This window comes from Taudactylus pleione, unplaced genomic scaffold (assembly GCF_031769625.1).
Source record: "Taudactylus pleione unplaced genomic scaffold, aTauple2 ptg000053l, whole genome shotgun sequence".
In the NCBI taxonomy this organism is placed as follows: Eukaryota; Metazoa; Chordata; class Amphibia; order Anura; family Myobatrachidae; genus Taudactylus; species Taudactylus pleione.
In genome coordinates, this window is record NW_028284455.1 from 32262359 (window position 1) to 32278924 (window position 16566).

At 45.2% G+C, this 16566-nt stretch overlaps 1 protein-coding gene across 2 annotated transcripts in view; it reads right to left on the bottom strand.

Moving 5' to 3' along the window:
* ABHD5 (abhydrolase domain containing 5, lysophosphatidic acid acyltransferase) overlaps window positions 1-9600 on the bottom strand; it is a 55150-nt gene extending 45550 nt beyond the window's left edge. Inside the window, exon 1 of one of the 2 annotated variants that reach the window (XM_088462778.1) lies at window positions 9409-9600. In XM_088462778.1, the coding sequence (XP_088318904.1) occupies window positions 9409-9491 (83 nt within the window). In that variant the 5' untranslated portion in view covers window positions 9492-9600. Of the gene's footprint in view, window positions 1-9375 lie in introns of both variants that reach the window. The other variant, XM_088462777.1, reaches the window with a different exon arrangement.
* Between the last annotated feature and the right edge of the window lie 6966 nt (window positions 9601-16566).

The following is a 16566-nucleotide window of genomic DNA, read 5'->3' on the forward strand; positions in this document are numbered from 1 at the left end:
TATCTGCTAGAGGATACCCGGCTTTACATCCCAGAACAGCAATTTGCAAACATATACAATTAGTAAGTTTTTTTAAAAACATATCTTCTGGGATCTGAATTATTTGGGAAACAATTATAAATACAGAATTTGCCTTTGCTACTCAAATTCAAACTCTCATACTGCAGCCTACTTTCCGTTAGGTGGGATTTGCTTATTTTGGTTTCACTAATAACAGGCTTTTATGTCAGAACAACTTTACTAAACGGATTAGCAATAAAAAGATTAAAACTGTATTTCAGTGACAAAGGTATATTAGGAGACTGATGTATGAGCCTGGTCATTGTCTGTGCTCAACATGCCATAAATCATAGCTGTTTCAGGCATTGCCTCAGAGGACTCAGGAGAAGGTTGTTCTGCAAAGTATGCTGCAAAATAAACAATGTTCCTCAAATACAGGGCCCTTGGAGTGGGCAGGTTAAAACCCAGAACAAAGAACAGGAAACCTCACATATTACTGCAGAGAATGAAAAACATAACACAGCACAGGACGGTGATGTAAGAATATGTGGTGAACGTTGGCATTATATTACAAGTGGAGCAATGAACTTGTCAACAAGCTAAACTTCAGCGAAACCTCCATGAAAAATGTGAAGTACCAAAGACACAGCTTGTGACCTATATACATATTTTGACACATTGCTAAAAAAGACTGAAGAGGAACGTTAACATTCACTCTGAATTCTCAAGATTTGAACATGCAAATAAATGTATATAGGCCATAGGTTTATGGAAGTTAAGCAGTTCTAAAAAGAGAACAAATATATACACTTTTTAAATGCCATTTGAGGATTTCATGTAACAAAATGAAATATACACAGGGCCATAAAGAGTGACTAACAGTTTTATGACCATGGAGAATAAAACACTTTCGAAAAAAGGAAAAAAAATAAGATAAACAAAAAAAAAGTTATATTTTGAATATCCAACCATCTGTTAATCTGGGTACACACTGGAGCGACGGACATCCGTTCCGAAATCGGAAAAAATGCCTTTGAATGGGGATTGCCCGTACACACTTGAACTAATTAATAAACAGAACAATCACTGTTTTGCCCTCCATTAACACACCAGAGGTCGCTAGCGATATCGCTAGGTTCATGTGCAACATATCAAACCTAGTGACTGTCGCTAGTAACCGCAGGAGCGTGCATTCGCCCGTACACATTGAGCTATGTAGGCGATTTTTTTGTTTTGAAATGGCAAATCGGCCCAACATCGCTCCAGTGTGTACCCAACTTTAGATTAAACATAGGGCATGCATCAAATTAATTACAAAGGGGTCAAACATGGATGGGGGGTGAGGGGTACAGACTACTGCCCTCAAGAGAAGTTATCAAAGAATGTGATGAGGATGAAAAAACTGATAGGAGGTGTTTGCTGTCAGGTTGCTTGCCGTTACTGATGGGAGAGGTGGCGAGTCAACATAGATATTTAGCAAAATAGACCATGGGCTATATAGTTTTATGATTAATAATAAATATGTGTAGAATCGAATGATGAAGTCCTACATGTTGTCATGAGTTTAAATGGCTGGGGCTTGGGCTGCAGAACATTACCAAATTACACTGCCAATTGTCTAACAGTACAATATATTATACCAGAAAATCACAATGAATGAAAAGCCCTTTGAGAATGCATCACTAAAATGCATATATTTAAATTGCGCATTAGTCTTCACGTGTTAGGTCCACAGTGGGTGGGATTAGAGAAATCTGTAGTCAAACTTAATGTTCAGATTTGTAATTGTATTATCATTGAATTTATAAAACTGCCAACACATTACTAGTGCTGTATCCTTAAGTGCAGACTAGATCATGTGAGGATTGTGTTGATGTTGTTGGGGGTTAAAGAAGGATAACACGGCATACAGCAGTGCCATGAGGCCGGGAACATAGGTAAGCAGGTGGCAGAGAGAACAGTAGAAGACTGTGAAGTCAAACTCATCCGTATGAATCAAAGTTCACACAGAAAACATTAACTCATACAACTTGTCTTCACAGTCAACAAACTTGACATTTTTTAACTCCTGTTCTGATGCGACTTATAATATCCTCATATCTTTGTTTCACTGTCTAGCTATAGAGAGCCCAGCAGTGACAAACATGATGGCGTAGGTCCTGGCTGTATGCGAGTGCTAGGACCTAGCTAAGTAGGGTGAATGGTCATTTATTTAGGGATATAGGGCCTGATTCAGACCCGCTCGCGAGTGCTGAGCGCTCGCAAGTGGGTCGATGGTGCCCTAGTGTGCATGCGCGAGACCCGCATAGCGACGGCCAAGCCGTCGCTATGCGTCTCGCACCAAAGGGGGCGTGCTGTCGATGGTGATTGACAGCACGCCCCCTTTGGTGGGCGTGCCAGGGGCGTTGCTGCCCAGATGGAGGCGTTCCCATGGGAGCGCCTACCGTCTGGGGCCGGCCCCACTGACATCACTAGTGATGTCAGTGGGAGTGCTTTTGGCTCTGATAGAGCCAAAAGCACTCCTGGGCTTGCAGCAGCGAGACCCTACCACAGGGTCTCGTCGCAAGCCCGATGGTCGCGATGGTCTTGACCATCGCGACCATCTTTTTGACCGCTCGCATAAGCTGTGGGTGGTCACCCACAGCTATGCGAGCGGCCAGGAACCCACTCCAATTTTAGGTAGGAGGGCCCTGATTCAGAGCGAGCGCTCTTGTCAGAGCGTCCGGCTCTGAATCAGGCCCATAGTACAGAATGTAAGTGTACTCCTTTAATGAACCTGCTTTATGATTAAGGAAATATACTACATAAATACAGCATTACAGGGGAGTGACCTCCCTGGCACGTGATATATATATATAAAACCCTTAGACTTGTGCTCTTTTTTTTTTTTTAAACAAGAAAACACACAAACACCAGCAGATGAAATTGAATTGTTCCAAAATTCCTGAACTTGTGTTCCTGTCTGCTCCATTCACTCATTCATATGTCCCCAAGTGCTGATTACCACAGTGTGCCTCATGTGATCACCTTGCCCACAATATACACCACTGCCTTAAAACACATAGCAAATTACATAACCCAGTAACCGCACACAATGGACACTTTGTTAAAGCACCCAAGTATTCCAGGAATGCTTCTATTGAGTCACAAGCTGATGAGGGGAATGTATGTACATGGCTTACTCAGCATTCTACAGGTAGAAGTCGATTTATGACAGACCTTAGCAAGAATATAAGTGACAGGTAACTGTGATATAAATCCTGCCTAAAATATTGAGTTAGTTATGCTTCACAGGGACAGGTATCAAATGACAGGTACAGGATAGCAGAGGGCTATTTTATAATCATACTTCTAATATAAACAGACAACATATTTTCCATGTTCATGATCAGTGGTAAAAGTAGAAATAGAAGAATCTGTTACAGATGACTATAGGTTTGTGCATATGCTCCAGAAGTTTTTAGATCATTTTATTTTTTGCCTTGTTTTTCACGCCAGCATTTACAGATGGGAGGCAGTCAGGATCCAGGCGGACAGTATCCCGGACGTCAATATACCGACACGAAGAGATCAAGATACCGACGATGGCATCCCGGCGGTAAGTATGTGGGTTAGGGTTAGCCCGGGGACAGGTGGGTTAGGTTTATGCCGCATACACACTTGCCGATATTGTGAACAATTGAATAATAACAATATTGTTATCGTTCACAATATCGTTAAGTGTGTATGCAAGATATCGTTAACGATGCGTGCTCCTGCGGACCGTTAACGATATCTTTCATCACCTGAACATGCAGGCCAAGCTGACGATATCGGTGACATCACTGAACGATATCGTTAACGATATTGAGCCCAACAAACACGTAACGATATCGTTCATGGAGCGAATCATTAAGTGTGTGTGCGCCTTTAGGGACCTCCCGGGGTGGGTTAGGATTAGGCTGCAGGAAAGGGGGGTTAGGGTTAGGCACCACCGAGAGGAAGTTAGGGTTAGGCACCACCCTGAGAGGGTTAGGTTTAGGGTGCGGGAAGGGGGGGGGTTACTGTTAGGCACCACCAGGGGGAGAGAGGGAAGGTTAGTGTACTTACAAGACCCTGTCAGGATTTTGCACATTGGGATGCCGCCGTCAGTCTTCTGACGGCCAGCATCCTGACCAGCAGCCATTCACACGGATTCTGACAGCTGTTTATTGTTCTTGCTTAGGGATGCAACAAAAATAAGCTGTGCACATTATACAGCAGCTATCTCATCAGAGCAGTTCAAGGATACTAGACAAAAGGCTTTCACTGGATATATAAATGCCTTGGTGAAAATCAAATGAAAGCAATGTAGTTAAAGTGGGATATCCCTTTAACTCACCATAAAGAACATGGTAAGCATAACTCATCGCGATCAATTCGAGTACATCATTCACAACTCTAATACCACTACCACACATGAAAGATTGTCATTATGTGTTTTGGGGATTTAAGTGTAACTAAAAGTGAACAAATAACTATGACATGAGCAATTGTTTCTCTGATATAAAATGTAGGCTGGAAGGATTATGATATAGCCAGGGGTGCAAGGTGGACTTTTCTTCAGTTGAATTGCAGACAATATTAGAGGTAGTTAGTTACCTGTTAATGTAATGTAGCGACATGTTACAAACACCACAATTTATTATGTAGCTTTGACAGTATGGGCGGAATTCAATTGTATTCGCGGCCCGCATCTCCCGTCTAAAGTGACAGGAGATCACGGGCCGCTATACAATTGTCCAAGATGTTCGCGCTGATAGCGCCCATAGAGGTCAGGTTTAGCCGCGTAAAGCAGCTAAACCCGACCAAAGTGCTGGGCGCGATCGCGAAAAGTGATGTTTGGGCGCCCATGTAGCGCTGGCAGCTGACAGTGCCCGACAGGAGCAAGAATTGAATAGCTCCGTCGGGCGCGATAGCGGCTAGAAAGAATTGAATTCCGCCCTATAAATTCATCAGCTCTGCATGCACAAATTGCAAAGGTGAAATCTGAATAATGCATTGTATATTACTGTTTCCAATAGTTAGTCAACATTTTTGTTAGAAATCTTTGACAAGCTGCATATTTTATGTAGTACAGGTTTGTTGTTAGTGTGCAGTAGTGTACATTCACAGGTAACCAAAACATTATACACAAAGCTAAATAACCACCATAATAGTAAACCATCCTCGGGACTCTAAAGCTGGATACACACCTGACCGGCCATCCGGGAACCACTGACATTATAACACGGCAGGAAAATTTAAATGCATGCCCAATTATGAGGTCAGGGGTTCCTGCGGCCAGTGTACACTCAGACAAATGTACCGATATTTTTGCAAGATATATCGGCAGTGCTGCAGATCCAACGTGATAAGTCTGAACGACGTTGTTAACAGATCTGTCTGCTGTACACAGGGACAGATGCACTTTGCGCTATATCATTCGTCGGCTGTATGAACGTCATATCGCATAGTCATGTGTACCCAGCAAAATGAGGGAATGCGTCAAGAGTGAAGAAGAGGACAAGCAGATAAATTGGCCATAGCAGCCAATCAGCTTCTACCTATAATTTTATAGGATGTAATTAATGAATGCTAACTAGAAGCAGATTGGTTGCTATGGGCAACTTTAAAACCTGTCCACTCTTTAGAATGTTTGACACATCTCCTCCTAAATGTCCTCCAGCTACTCTTACCTCCAATACACCTGTCAGGAAGCATTACAGCTAGTTCCCAGCAATTAGTACCCCAGTCATGATATCACTTGGGTTCCTGACATAAACAGGATTGCTGCTCTGCCCACTTTAATAGTACAGTTCACCATAATGCTTACCTAAAATCATTGGGAAACAGATGTAATGGTCCTTGGCAAATGCATTGTAGAAGTGGTTGTGTCTACAGGCAGGTGAGAAGAAGGTGGATGGCCAAGTCAGGGGTTTATTGCTACAATAGTGGCCAAGGATTTATCAAGGCCTGGGCAAATGCCAAGAGTTAAGCCAGATAGCCAATTCACCTACACATTTTAATGTTGGCATGATTTAAACAGAGTTCAATGAATTCATGCTTTTCTTGGCTTCTTAAAAGATCCAGCAGGTTTATGATTAAAGAGAACTCCCCGGTGGTCTGTTTAATTGCAAAATAACACAAACTACACAATTTAATGCTGTAGACAGTTCTGGATTAAACATACTTATGAGTACAGTTTTTACAATTTGTCCATTAAAGGTTTCTGAGGAATCGGTGTGGGTCTGCACCAGAGGAAAAATAGCTGTGTGCCAGTTATGATGGGTACACATTAGCAGATAAATTATCCCGATCCGATAGACGCTCTGATCCAACAGAGAGATTAATGGATCAGTGTGCACCCGCATGCACTGAGCGATTTGTAGCTCAGTGTGTACGTCCTTCAGATCTCTTCCCCAGGTTTGGGAATGAGATAGTGTGTGTGCAGCACATCAGATCCTGACTTCCCAATCTGACCATTGCAGGAGTATTTGAAGCCATTTATCTGCCAACGCTCCTACATACACACTATACAATTATTGGCTGATCAGCCCAATAATTATATAGTGTGTACCCAGCTTTATTTACTCATAGTTTCCCTGACATAACAGTTTCAAAATGATTTAAAACTGTGCACAAAGTACACACAAGTTGCTGTGCGACATACATACAAATCTTTGGCATTAATGCTGTCGACAGTCAAATGTCAACAATATTATGTCAAAAGGCCAATGCTGACATGGTTGCTATGTTATCTGAAGTATTGTTACAGTGTTGGCATGATAACTTTAAAAATGATAGTATGTTTAAAATTATAGTATAGCTTCATGTTTAAAATTATATACTGACATGGTTAAAAGGCTTTAAATAAAATACAAATGCAACGGCATGTCCCATCGACATAGTACTGTAACTACTTATCACCATATTGTTAGTGCAGGACAAGTTATTATACTGAAGATCGCAAAGCCCATTGTACTAACCAGCAATGAAAATATAAAATTAGTTCTGAAACCATTATCAATAAAAATAAGTATGACTTGTATAGAACAAGGCTTCTGTATACAAATACCTCATCAATACAGCAGTCCTAGCCCTACTCCTGTACCCAGATATAACAACTATCTGTATACTTACATGACAGTTCCAGTAATAGTCACATCTATACATCAGTCCTACTCCTGTACAGATATAACTACCTGTATACGATACATGACAGTTCCAGCAAGTCACATCTATACATCAGTCCTACTCCTGTACCCAGATATAACTACCTGTATACGATACATGGCAGTTCCAGCAAGTCACATCTATACATCAGTCCTACTCCTGTACAGGGGATGTAGTCTGGAAGCCGACGGTCTAAATGCCGACCGCCGGCTTCCAGACTACTTAATCCCGGCGAAGGTTGAATGACAGGCGTCTAAATCTAGACGCCTGTCATTTTACCGACGCCGGGAGACTGGCGCCCGGCATCCCGATCGAAGTGATGCCGGGCGCCACAGCGGACAGCCGCGGTGGGTTAGGTTTAGGGCTCCCAGGGGGGACTTAGGGTTAGGCACCCTCCCGGGAGGTTAGGGTTAGGCACCCTAAAGGACGGTTAGGGGGTAGAATTAGATTAGTTTATACCTTTAGGACGATCGGGATTTCCTCCTTTGTCAGGCAGCCGCTGTCGGGATTTGAACCTCCGACAATGCGGCCGGCGGTAATACATATCACACCCCTGTACAGATATAACTACCTGTATACGATACATGACAGTTCCAGTAAGTCACATCTATACATCAATCCTACTCCTGTACAGATATATCTACCTGTATATGATACATGACAGTTCCAGTAAGTCACATCTATACATCAGTCCTACTCCTGTAAATATAACTACCTATATACGATACATGACAGTTCCAGTAAGTCACATCTATACATCAGTCCTACTCCTGTAAATATAACTACCTGTTTACGATACATGACAGTTCCAGTAAGTCACATCTATACATCAATCCTACTCCTGTACAGATATATCTACCTGTAAATGATACATGACAGTACCAGTAATAGTCACATCTATACATCAGTCCTAGCCCTACTCCTGTACACAGATATAACAACTACCTGTATACGGTACATGACAGTTCCAGTAAGTCACATCTATACATCAGTCCTACTCCTTTACAGATATAACTACCTGTACACGATACATGACAGTTCCAGTAATAGTCACATCTATACATCAGTCCTAGCCCTACTCCTGTACACAGATATAACAACTACCTGTATATGATACATGACAGTTCCAGTAAAAGTCACATCTATACATCAGTCCTACTCCTGTACACCGATATAACTTTATATGACATTCCGAGTATAAGAGTCACATCTATAAAGCATTTCTAGTTCCCTTGTCCTTACAAACATGTTACATCTATAGGAAATGCCTGCATAAAGTGCATATTAGTTGGACCTTTCCAAGGCAGTAGGAGTCCCTTCACCACACCAGTGATACTTCTTCACCTTGACTGGGAATAAGTGACAGCCCCTAGAAGGAATGCTTACCACCTAAGCCAGTGGTTCCCAAACTGTGTGCCGTGGCACCCTGGGGTGCCTTGGGACACTTGCAGGGGTGCCTCAGCTTGGTGGTCCAGCACCAAATCAAATTTATGGTCAATATAATGTAAATATATGGACAAACAGAAGTGCAAACCTGTCCACCACCACATAACTGACCCTAAGGATGACTGGTAAGCGCAATTTACTTAATATTTATTTTACTGAATTTCTCAAAACCAAACTTTTGGCCTAGGGGTGCCTTGAAAACAATGCTGATACTCTAGGACGCCGTGATTCAAGAAAGTTTGGGAACCACTGACCTAAGCTGTAATCATTTTTATTTGACCCATTGAGATATGTCATTAGGAAAGGAGACCTTTTGTGGGTCACAGGCAAACACCACAGCAAAATTACAAATACCAACCACAAAACTCAAACAAACACAAAATGTACAAAGTTAAAAAAGTATCAATCAACTAATGGACACACTGACATATCTTGTAGCAAACATTTTCTATATGCAGCCAAAATAAAAACAATATGAAAATAAGAATAATATTTCTATACAATGGAATATGTGCGGTATATACATCCCATAAGACACAGGGTATGGAAGCCGGTAGCTCTCGGACTATTGTATGACTGTAGCTCACAGAATGCCATGCTGGGACTTGCAGTGTAGCAGAGAAGGTTAGTATGTATATGGTAGGATTCCCCTGGTGTCAGGACACACTATGGAGGTCAGGGCCCGGTGGGCACTATATGTTACATGTTTGGATGTTATGTACACACGTTACCCGGTGAGTCGGAGCGCGCACTCACTCTATGTCTAGCCGCCTCGCTGTTGGTACGTACACAAGAGACCAGGCGGCCGCTCTCAGGCTGCCGATCAGCCCTTTGTCAGAGACGGACACCGGCAGCACCGCGTCTTCCGCCATACTCCTTCTTACGGCAGGCTCCGCTCGCACAGATCACCACCGCTCTCTCGCCTTCACGCCGCTGCCGTCCGTGCTCTCTCTGCAGCTGCGATTTGTTGTGAGAAGGTGAGAGAATCGCCCCTTTCTGCGTCACCCTGCACAGACTCTGACACACGAAACAGGGCGTCAACGACAGATCATGTGATGCGGCATGGGAGGAACATACTGCGCCATGTTTGTTGAGGGCATGATTGTTTATACTGGATGTCACTGAGATCCGATGCACTCTATACTGTAGGCCAGGGTGACTTCTGTAGTCCGAGTTCTCCTTCATGATTATTATGATTTATAATGTGTATTTTGCTAGAATTATTATGTGATGTCTTCTTTTAAGTTATTTAAGATAACCTTAAATTAAGATCTAAAACTTAGCTTTTAATCATTACACTTTAAAAAAATGTGGTCTCCAGACTTCAGAATATTTGTCTACCCTTGTCAATATATACATTGATAGTACTTTGCATAAAATACAGAGAATATAATAATCATTCTTTTTTCCCTTTCCTATTAAGCATTATCCATTTACCTCTCCAGAAATCTTTCCTTCAGTTGATGTTTTCTCTTCCAGATGTACTATTCTCCCATCTACTCACCACAGGCTGCCGCTAATCTAGGTCGCGACTCATCTGGCTCTCCCAGGGCTGGCAACAGAAGTCTTGGGGTCTGGCACACTCATATTTTTGGGGCTCACCCAGGGCCGGCCCTAGCCCAAATTTTATGGTAAGCGAATATATTTTTTGGCGCCCCCAGGCATATTGTTGCCCGCGCCAGAAAAAATTAAGGGTCAGTGGTCTCATGGAAAAAGCCATACCCATGAGCCAAACCCCATTTTGTCACACTGGATGCATGCCCAGCACTCCGGGAGCTACTGGGCATGCCCCCAGACCTCCTCTCCAGTGTATAGATACGGCGAGCATGCGCACAGCAATTATTACAAAAAGCAGCTACCCCCCTTTTGTTTTGTTTTTTTACTGAGGATAGATATGGCTACTATGAAGGTGTATAGAATTCACCCATTGTCACACACACCAGTCATCCATTGCCTGACATACACACACACAGTCCCCCATTCTCTCTCTCTCTCACACACACACAGGGCCTGATTCAGAGCCGCTCGTAAGCGGCCTCTCGTTTGCTCCGAGCGATGTTCGCACATCTGCGCATGCGTATGGGTCGTAATGCGCATGCGCCGACCAGTCATTGCGGTTGGAAATCGATCGCTCGCAAAATAGCGAGTGCCTGCTAATTTGAGTGACAGGATGAGGCGTTTGTGGGTGGTAACAGGGGAAGGTGCTTGAAAACGGGGAGTGGTGATCCGAACGCAGGCATGCTAAAAGGTCAAAACGGGCGTTTTAAGGGTGTGCATAATTAACAAAGCAGCGTCATCGACCACGTCACTTGGTTGTTTCTTAGCCTGAACTGTTCGCATGATTGCGGTAGGAAAATCCACCCACAAGCACTGCGAGCAGTTCAGACGCCTTTCGATGTACTTGATTAATCAAATAAATAGCGGAGATGACGTAGGATGCGAGCTGCCAGGGGGCGTCTTTACAAAATAGCGAGCGCATGTTTCGTTCGCTCGCTCAGACATAGAGGCGTCAACAGACCGCAAAGAGCGAGCGCTCAATTTATATAGCCGGCCCCTTTTTCTGAATGAGCGAGCGCAAATAGCGTCCGGCTCTGAATCAGGCCCACAGTCACCCATTCTCTCTCAATGTAGTGTAGCATTGAGCAATACTATACTACACATTACTGTGCATTACGCTATACACATACACGTGCAATGTACAACATGCAGAGATCACATATACACAGCACTGTGCATTACACTACATACTATACACATACAGTGCAAATTACCCACCAATCCACAGCAGACTGAGCCAGAAGAATGTAGTAGTTGGACTACATGAATCTTGTGCATGGGGGTATATATATATATATATATATATATATATTGCAATATACATGATATATTTAAATATTTTAGACACAGGCAATACTAAGTTATGAGATCACACACAGTGCCCACAGAGGAGGGGGTGAGTGTAAGTTCCTCTACCCCTCTGGAGTACTAAATTATCTCGGTAACACTGTACATTCCAGGTAAGAGTGACAGGTTAGTGAGGATCCGTTACTGGCCCCAACAGCAGAGAGTACATTATACTGCAGAGAGCATGCAACTTACCTCTTCACCCCACAGTGACACTCACAGTGTGTGACAGACAGATCTCAAGCGACCCGTGCTAGCCGCCTGCATTGCAGTCTGTGTCCCGACTCCCTCCCAGTCCCGGATCCCTGGGGAAGAGGGAAATAGAGAGACTCGCCTGTAGCTCCGCAGCAGCGCGGAGGTTGTGTGGAGGTGGAAGGTCCTATGACTGGACCGGAAACTCCCCCCTGCTCGTCATACACCTCCATTCTCCGGCAGCAGCTAGGTACTTGTGTGCTCCGGGCCCCCTGGCATACCCGCTCCCCCCACTCGGTGTCCCGATCTTTCTCAAAAGAGGGCTACTGCCGTCACTCCCCTCCCGTTAGCCCTGTGCGCCTGCGACCTTGCGGCGTGACGTCATGACGTCACGTCGCCACATACAAGCCAACGGACGGCCGCCCATTAGAACTGCGGTGCAGCTGTGTCACAGTGACACAGTCTGCCCGCGGTCAGCCTGTCCGCTGCTGGGTGCTGGTAGTGGTAAATTAATCGCATGGTCGCGGCCGCGGCGCCATTCACTATGTGGTGCCATACGCGGCCGCGTACCTTGCGTAACCATAGAACCGGCCCTGGGCTCACCATTCCCCTCCCAGTAGGTACATGCAGCTCGGCAACTGTCTCTCCAAACTTTAGCCTAAACCTTTGTCTCTCCAGCCTCATCCTCGCCTGTGTCGCTCCAGCATCATCCATGTGTCTCCAACTTCTCCCCCCTATGTCTCTTCATCTCCAGCCATCCACTCATCTGCCCTGTGTATCTCAGCATCATTATCCCTCCACCCATGTCACTCAGCTTCATTCCCCACCCTGTGTCTATCAGCCTCATCCACTCCATTGTGTCTCTCAGCATCATCCTCTCCCGTGTCTCTCGGCTTCATTGCCCACCCTGTGTCTTTCAGCTTCATTCCCCACCATGTGCCTACTTCTACCCGTGTCTCTCAGCTTCATTCCCTATCGTGTGTCTCTCAGCCTCACTCCAACCCGTGTCTCTCAGCCTTACCCCAGCCCCTGTGTCTCTCAGCCTCACCCCATCCCGTGTCTTACAGCCTCACCCCAACCCGTGTCTCACAGACCCTGTGTCTCACAGCACCAGTCCGTGTCTCAGCCCCAGCCAGGGCCGTAGCTAGGGTAGTGCGACCGGTGCCATTGCACAGGGTACCACAGGTCAGGGGGCGCTGTTTGGGCCTGTCAAATTTCTGTTTATTATCATTCTTGCTTATAGCTTCCTCTTATTTCATCCCCAGCATCTCCAGGCATCCCTTATCTCTGCCCTGACCCTTCCCCATGAAGCCATGGACCTTTTTTGTGTGCAATATGTCCCTTTGAAAAATGAGGGGGGCGCCAATGCTGTTTCTGGCACAGGGCACCAAAAAGTCTAGTTACGGCTCTGGCCCCAGCCCCTGTGCCTCAGCGCCTGTCTCCCCAGCCCAGTTCATCTTCACCTCAGCTTCATCTCCACCCCCCTGTCACTTTATCTCCAGCTCCTCCAATCACCTCTCGAACCGTGTATCTCCAGCCTCCCCCCAAACACCTCCGGCACCAAAAAAAGTTATTGTGCCTCGTAAACGCGGGTCCCGATACAAGTGTCCCCTTTGTCCCACCCCTGTCACCGGGCCTGCTCCCTCTTCCTCCTTTTGATGCTGCCTCCTCCAGATCCATTGTCGATTCCTCTTGTGGTTCTGATCTTTCATTGAACATATTCTTGGCTCATGCATCCTAGCCCTGCTCCTGCAGTTATCGGTACTTCAGGCTGTAAGCTTGGCCTAGTTCTGCTGGCACTCCTCCACTCTGGTCTGCTCATCCACCCTCAATACCAAGATCCCATTAACTCATCCCCGGACCTCCTCTACTAATCATCCTGATTTCAAGCTCCGTCTTTCAGATCTGACACCTCCATTAATCTAGACTTGCACCTCCACTCTGATACCTGGCTACTTACCTACTTAAGCTACACCTAGGAATTCTGGCCACACCCTGCTGCATCTTCTGGACACTTTGTCCACCAACTGTTACATGGTACCTTTCACCTTCCTCATTGTTATACCCCTCTCCATAACATACAGTATGAATTTTGGTCCTGATTCAGCAAGGATAACAACTGCGATTACGCACGCTATAGGCCGATTGTTGCATTCTATGCATGAGTATGCATCACAGTGCGTGAACCAGCCACTGTGATTAGGACTACGCAGACCCATTGCAGAGTGATTGACAGGAAGTACCGTTTGTGGGAGGTGATGGGGGGGTTGGTGAAACGCAGGCGTGCCAGTGCATTTGAACGCCGTTGCAGGGGTGTGCAGAAATTATCCACTGTGAGGCCTTACGCAGCTTAGGTGTTCACTGTGTGCGATGAGGTTAGCAATTGCTGAGTAAGGTCAGAGCTTGTGCAAGTGCGCTTGGGCTGCGATGGTACTCGATGTTACCAAAGGTTTTGCAGTCTTGCTAAGTATTACAGATGTGTGTAAGGTAAGGTGGGCGTCCTTATTTTGTGCTGTGACGGCATAGTGATCACAATGGATTAGCATATCAACGCAGTGAGACTGCGTGCGTAATCACAGCCGCAATCCTTACTAAATCAGACCCTTTGATCCTTACTGTGGGACCGAAATCATCATCAATTTCATGGTACCTATGGTAATTTCCTGTCTATGTTTTGACCTCACCATTGCTTTACTGTGATGTACACTGTACAGCATTTCCTGCTGCTCTACATTAACCAAATGCGACCTCAGCACCCTAGACCCTGTCCTGCTTTCCTCCTAACTGGACGTACTTAACTCCCCCATTTCTACAGTAACATGCCCTGATCAGGCACTATTTTTTACAACTGCACCCATACTTCAGCCTTGGACTCCGCTTCCCCAGCAGTCAATTGTAGCCTAAGCTCTTGCACTGCTGAGCGTCACTGAAGGAAGTCATGCTCTCACATAAACTTCAAATGTATCTTATTCTCCTACAGCTCTGTCTTATCTCTCTCCAAGAATGTCTTATTTTAAGTCTCTCATTTTTTCCAAGTCTTCCAACACCAGCTGCTACTTTGCAAACCATCAACTCCCTCCTCTACTACGCCCCACCTCCTTTACCTTCTTCACTCAGCGCCCTTGACTATTACATCTATTTTACATCCTAAATTTGCCAGGACATCTCAACTAATCAGTCTCCTGCTGCTCCAACTACTCCTAACACCAATTGCCATTGGGCCTAAGGTGCTAAGTAGCAGGAGGTACTATACATGGGATGAAATCCATGCCCTTCTTTCAGCCTTTCCCCACCTACCCCTTGACCCCTATTCCCCTTCACCTCCTCTGCCCTCTCTCTCTAGATTCCTGCTCCCAACTCGATTACCACTTCAATCTGTCTCTCTCATCTGGTGCTATATCTTCCTCCTTTCAGAATGATCCCATCACACTTAGCATCAAAATAACTTTTCTTGACTCAGATTGCATACACAGCATGAGAGCCCTCTGCCTGAGAGTAGAGCTCCCGAGTCTATGGCTGGTCAGACCTGCCGCAAGGTAAAGATGGCCGCTGATGTGCATCGATGTACCGATATTTACGCAGGTATGCATTGTCGCACGCAGGTAAGAAGGCAGCAGTGGCCGTATTTATGCTCAGGTGGTCTTCGCAGACATTAGCAAATTTTCACGGCTGCGTTGCGTACAAAAACGCAGCTGCGATGGCATTAGCGTCCATCTCTCAATCAGGCCCTCTGTCCTGGCTGTCCTCCTACCTCTCTAACCATTTCTTCTCAATCTTCTCCTCTTACTCCACCTCTTCCCTCTCTCAACCTGTTTGGTATTTCCAAAAGGTTTGTTCGTGGCCCCTTTTCCCTTTACACCTCCTCCCTTTTATCTCTTTGAGCTTCCAGTACCAACTATATGCCGATGGCAACCAAATGTACCTCTTCTCCCCTGTCCTCTCTATGTCTATCTTTCTACGATATCCTCCTAGATGTCCCAGCACTTTCTCAAACTCTTTGGGGTAGATTTACTAAAGCTTCTAAAACTGAAAAGTGGTGGTGTTGCCCAAAGCAGATTTTGTCTATCATTTTCTAGGATGCAATAGAGAAATGATAGACAGAATCTGATTCATTGGTTGCTGTAGGCAGCACTACTACTTTTGATTATTAGAAGTTTTAGTAAATCTACCTCTATATATGTCTAAAACTGAACTTATTGTATTCCCCTTCCCCTATACAGATCCCCTCGCCTTCTCTACTGTCACTATGGGCAGAGTCGCATGTAGCGATTATTTGCACATGCACCAACATTTCTGGAAACCCCTGCGACGCATGCATAACAAAGAGTATGCACAAAGGTGCTGTTGCGATCGGGACAGACGGTATCAGAAAGGTGGCGTAAAAGCGATGGGTGGTGACTGGGAGGTGGCTATTAGTGCATGCCAAAATGGTCCGTTCAGTGGGCTTATTATAGGAGTGTTGCGGGTGTGTCAATGTGAGCAGCTGCGTTCACAGGGTGTGATTCAGTACCGATCGTAATGTCGATCGCAGCTGCAAATTGGCATGGAACACAGCTGTTAAAATATGCTAATGCTTGCCAAAGCTCAGCCATCATAAAGATGCCCACTACTGCTTTCTAACATCCGTCCAATCTCGCTCTTCTGTGTTATCATCGGTACCATGAACACACATTGGCCAGTCACGCAGCATTTACAGCAGGTCTGACCAGCCGCAGAAACTGTAAGTCTCTTCGCACGCAGAGAGCTCTCATGCTGCGTATGCAATCGCAGTGGCTAATTTATGCACGCCCAGGAAACAGCGTTCAAACAGACAGACACTCCTGCGTTCTTCCAACCACCCCTTCGTCACCA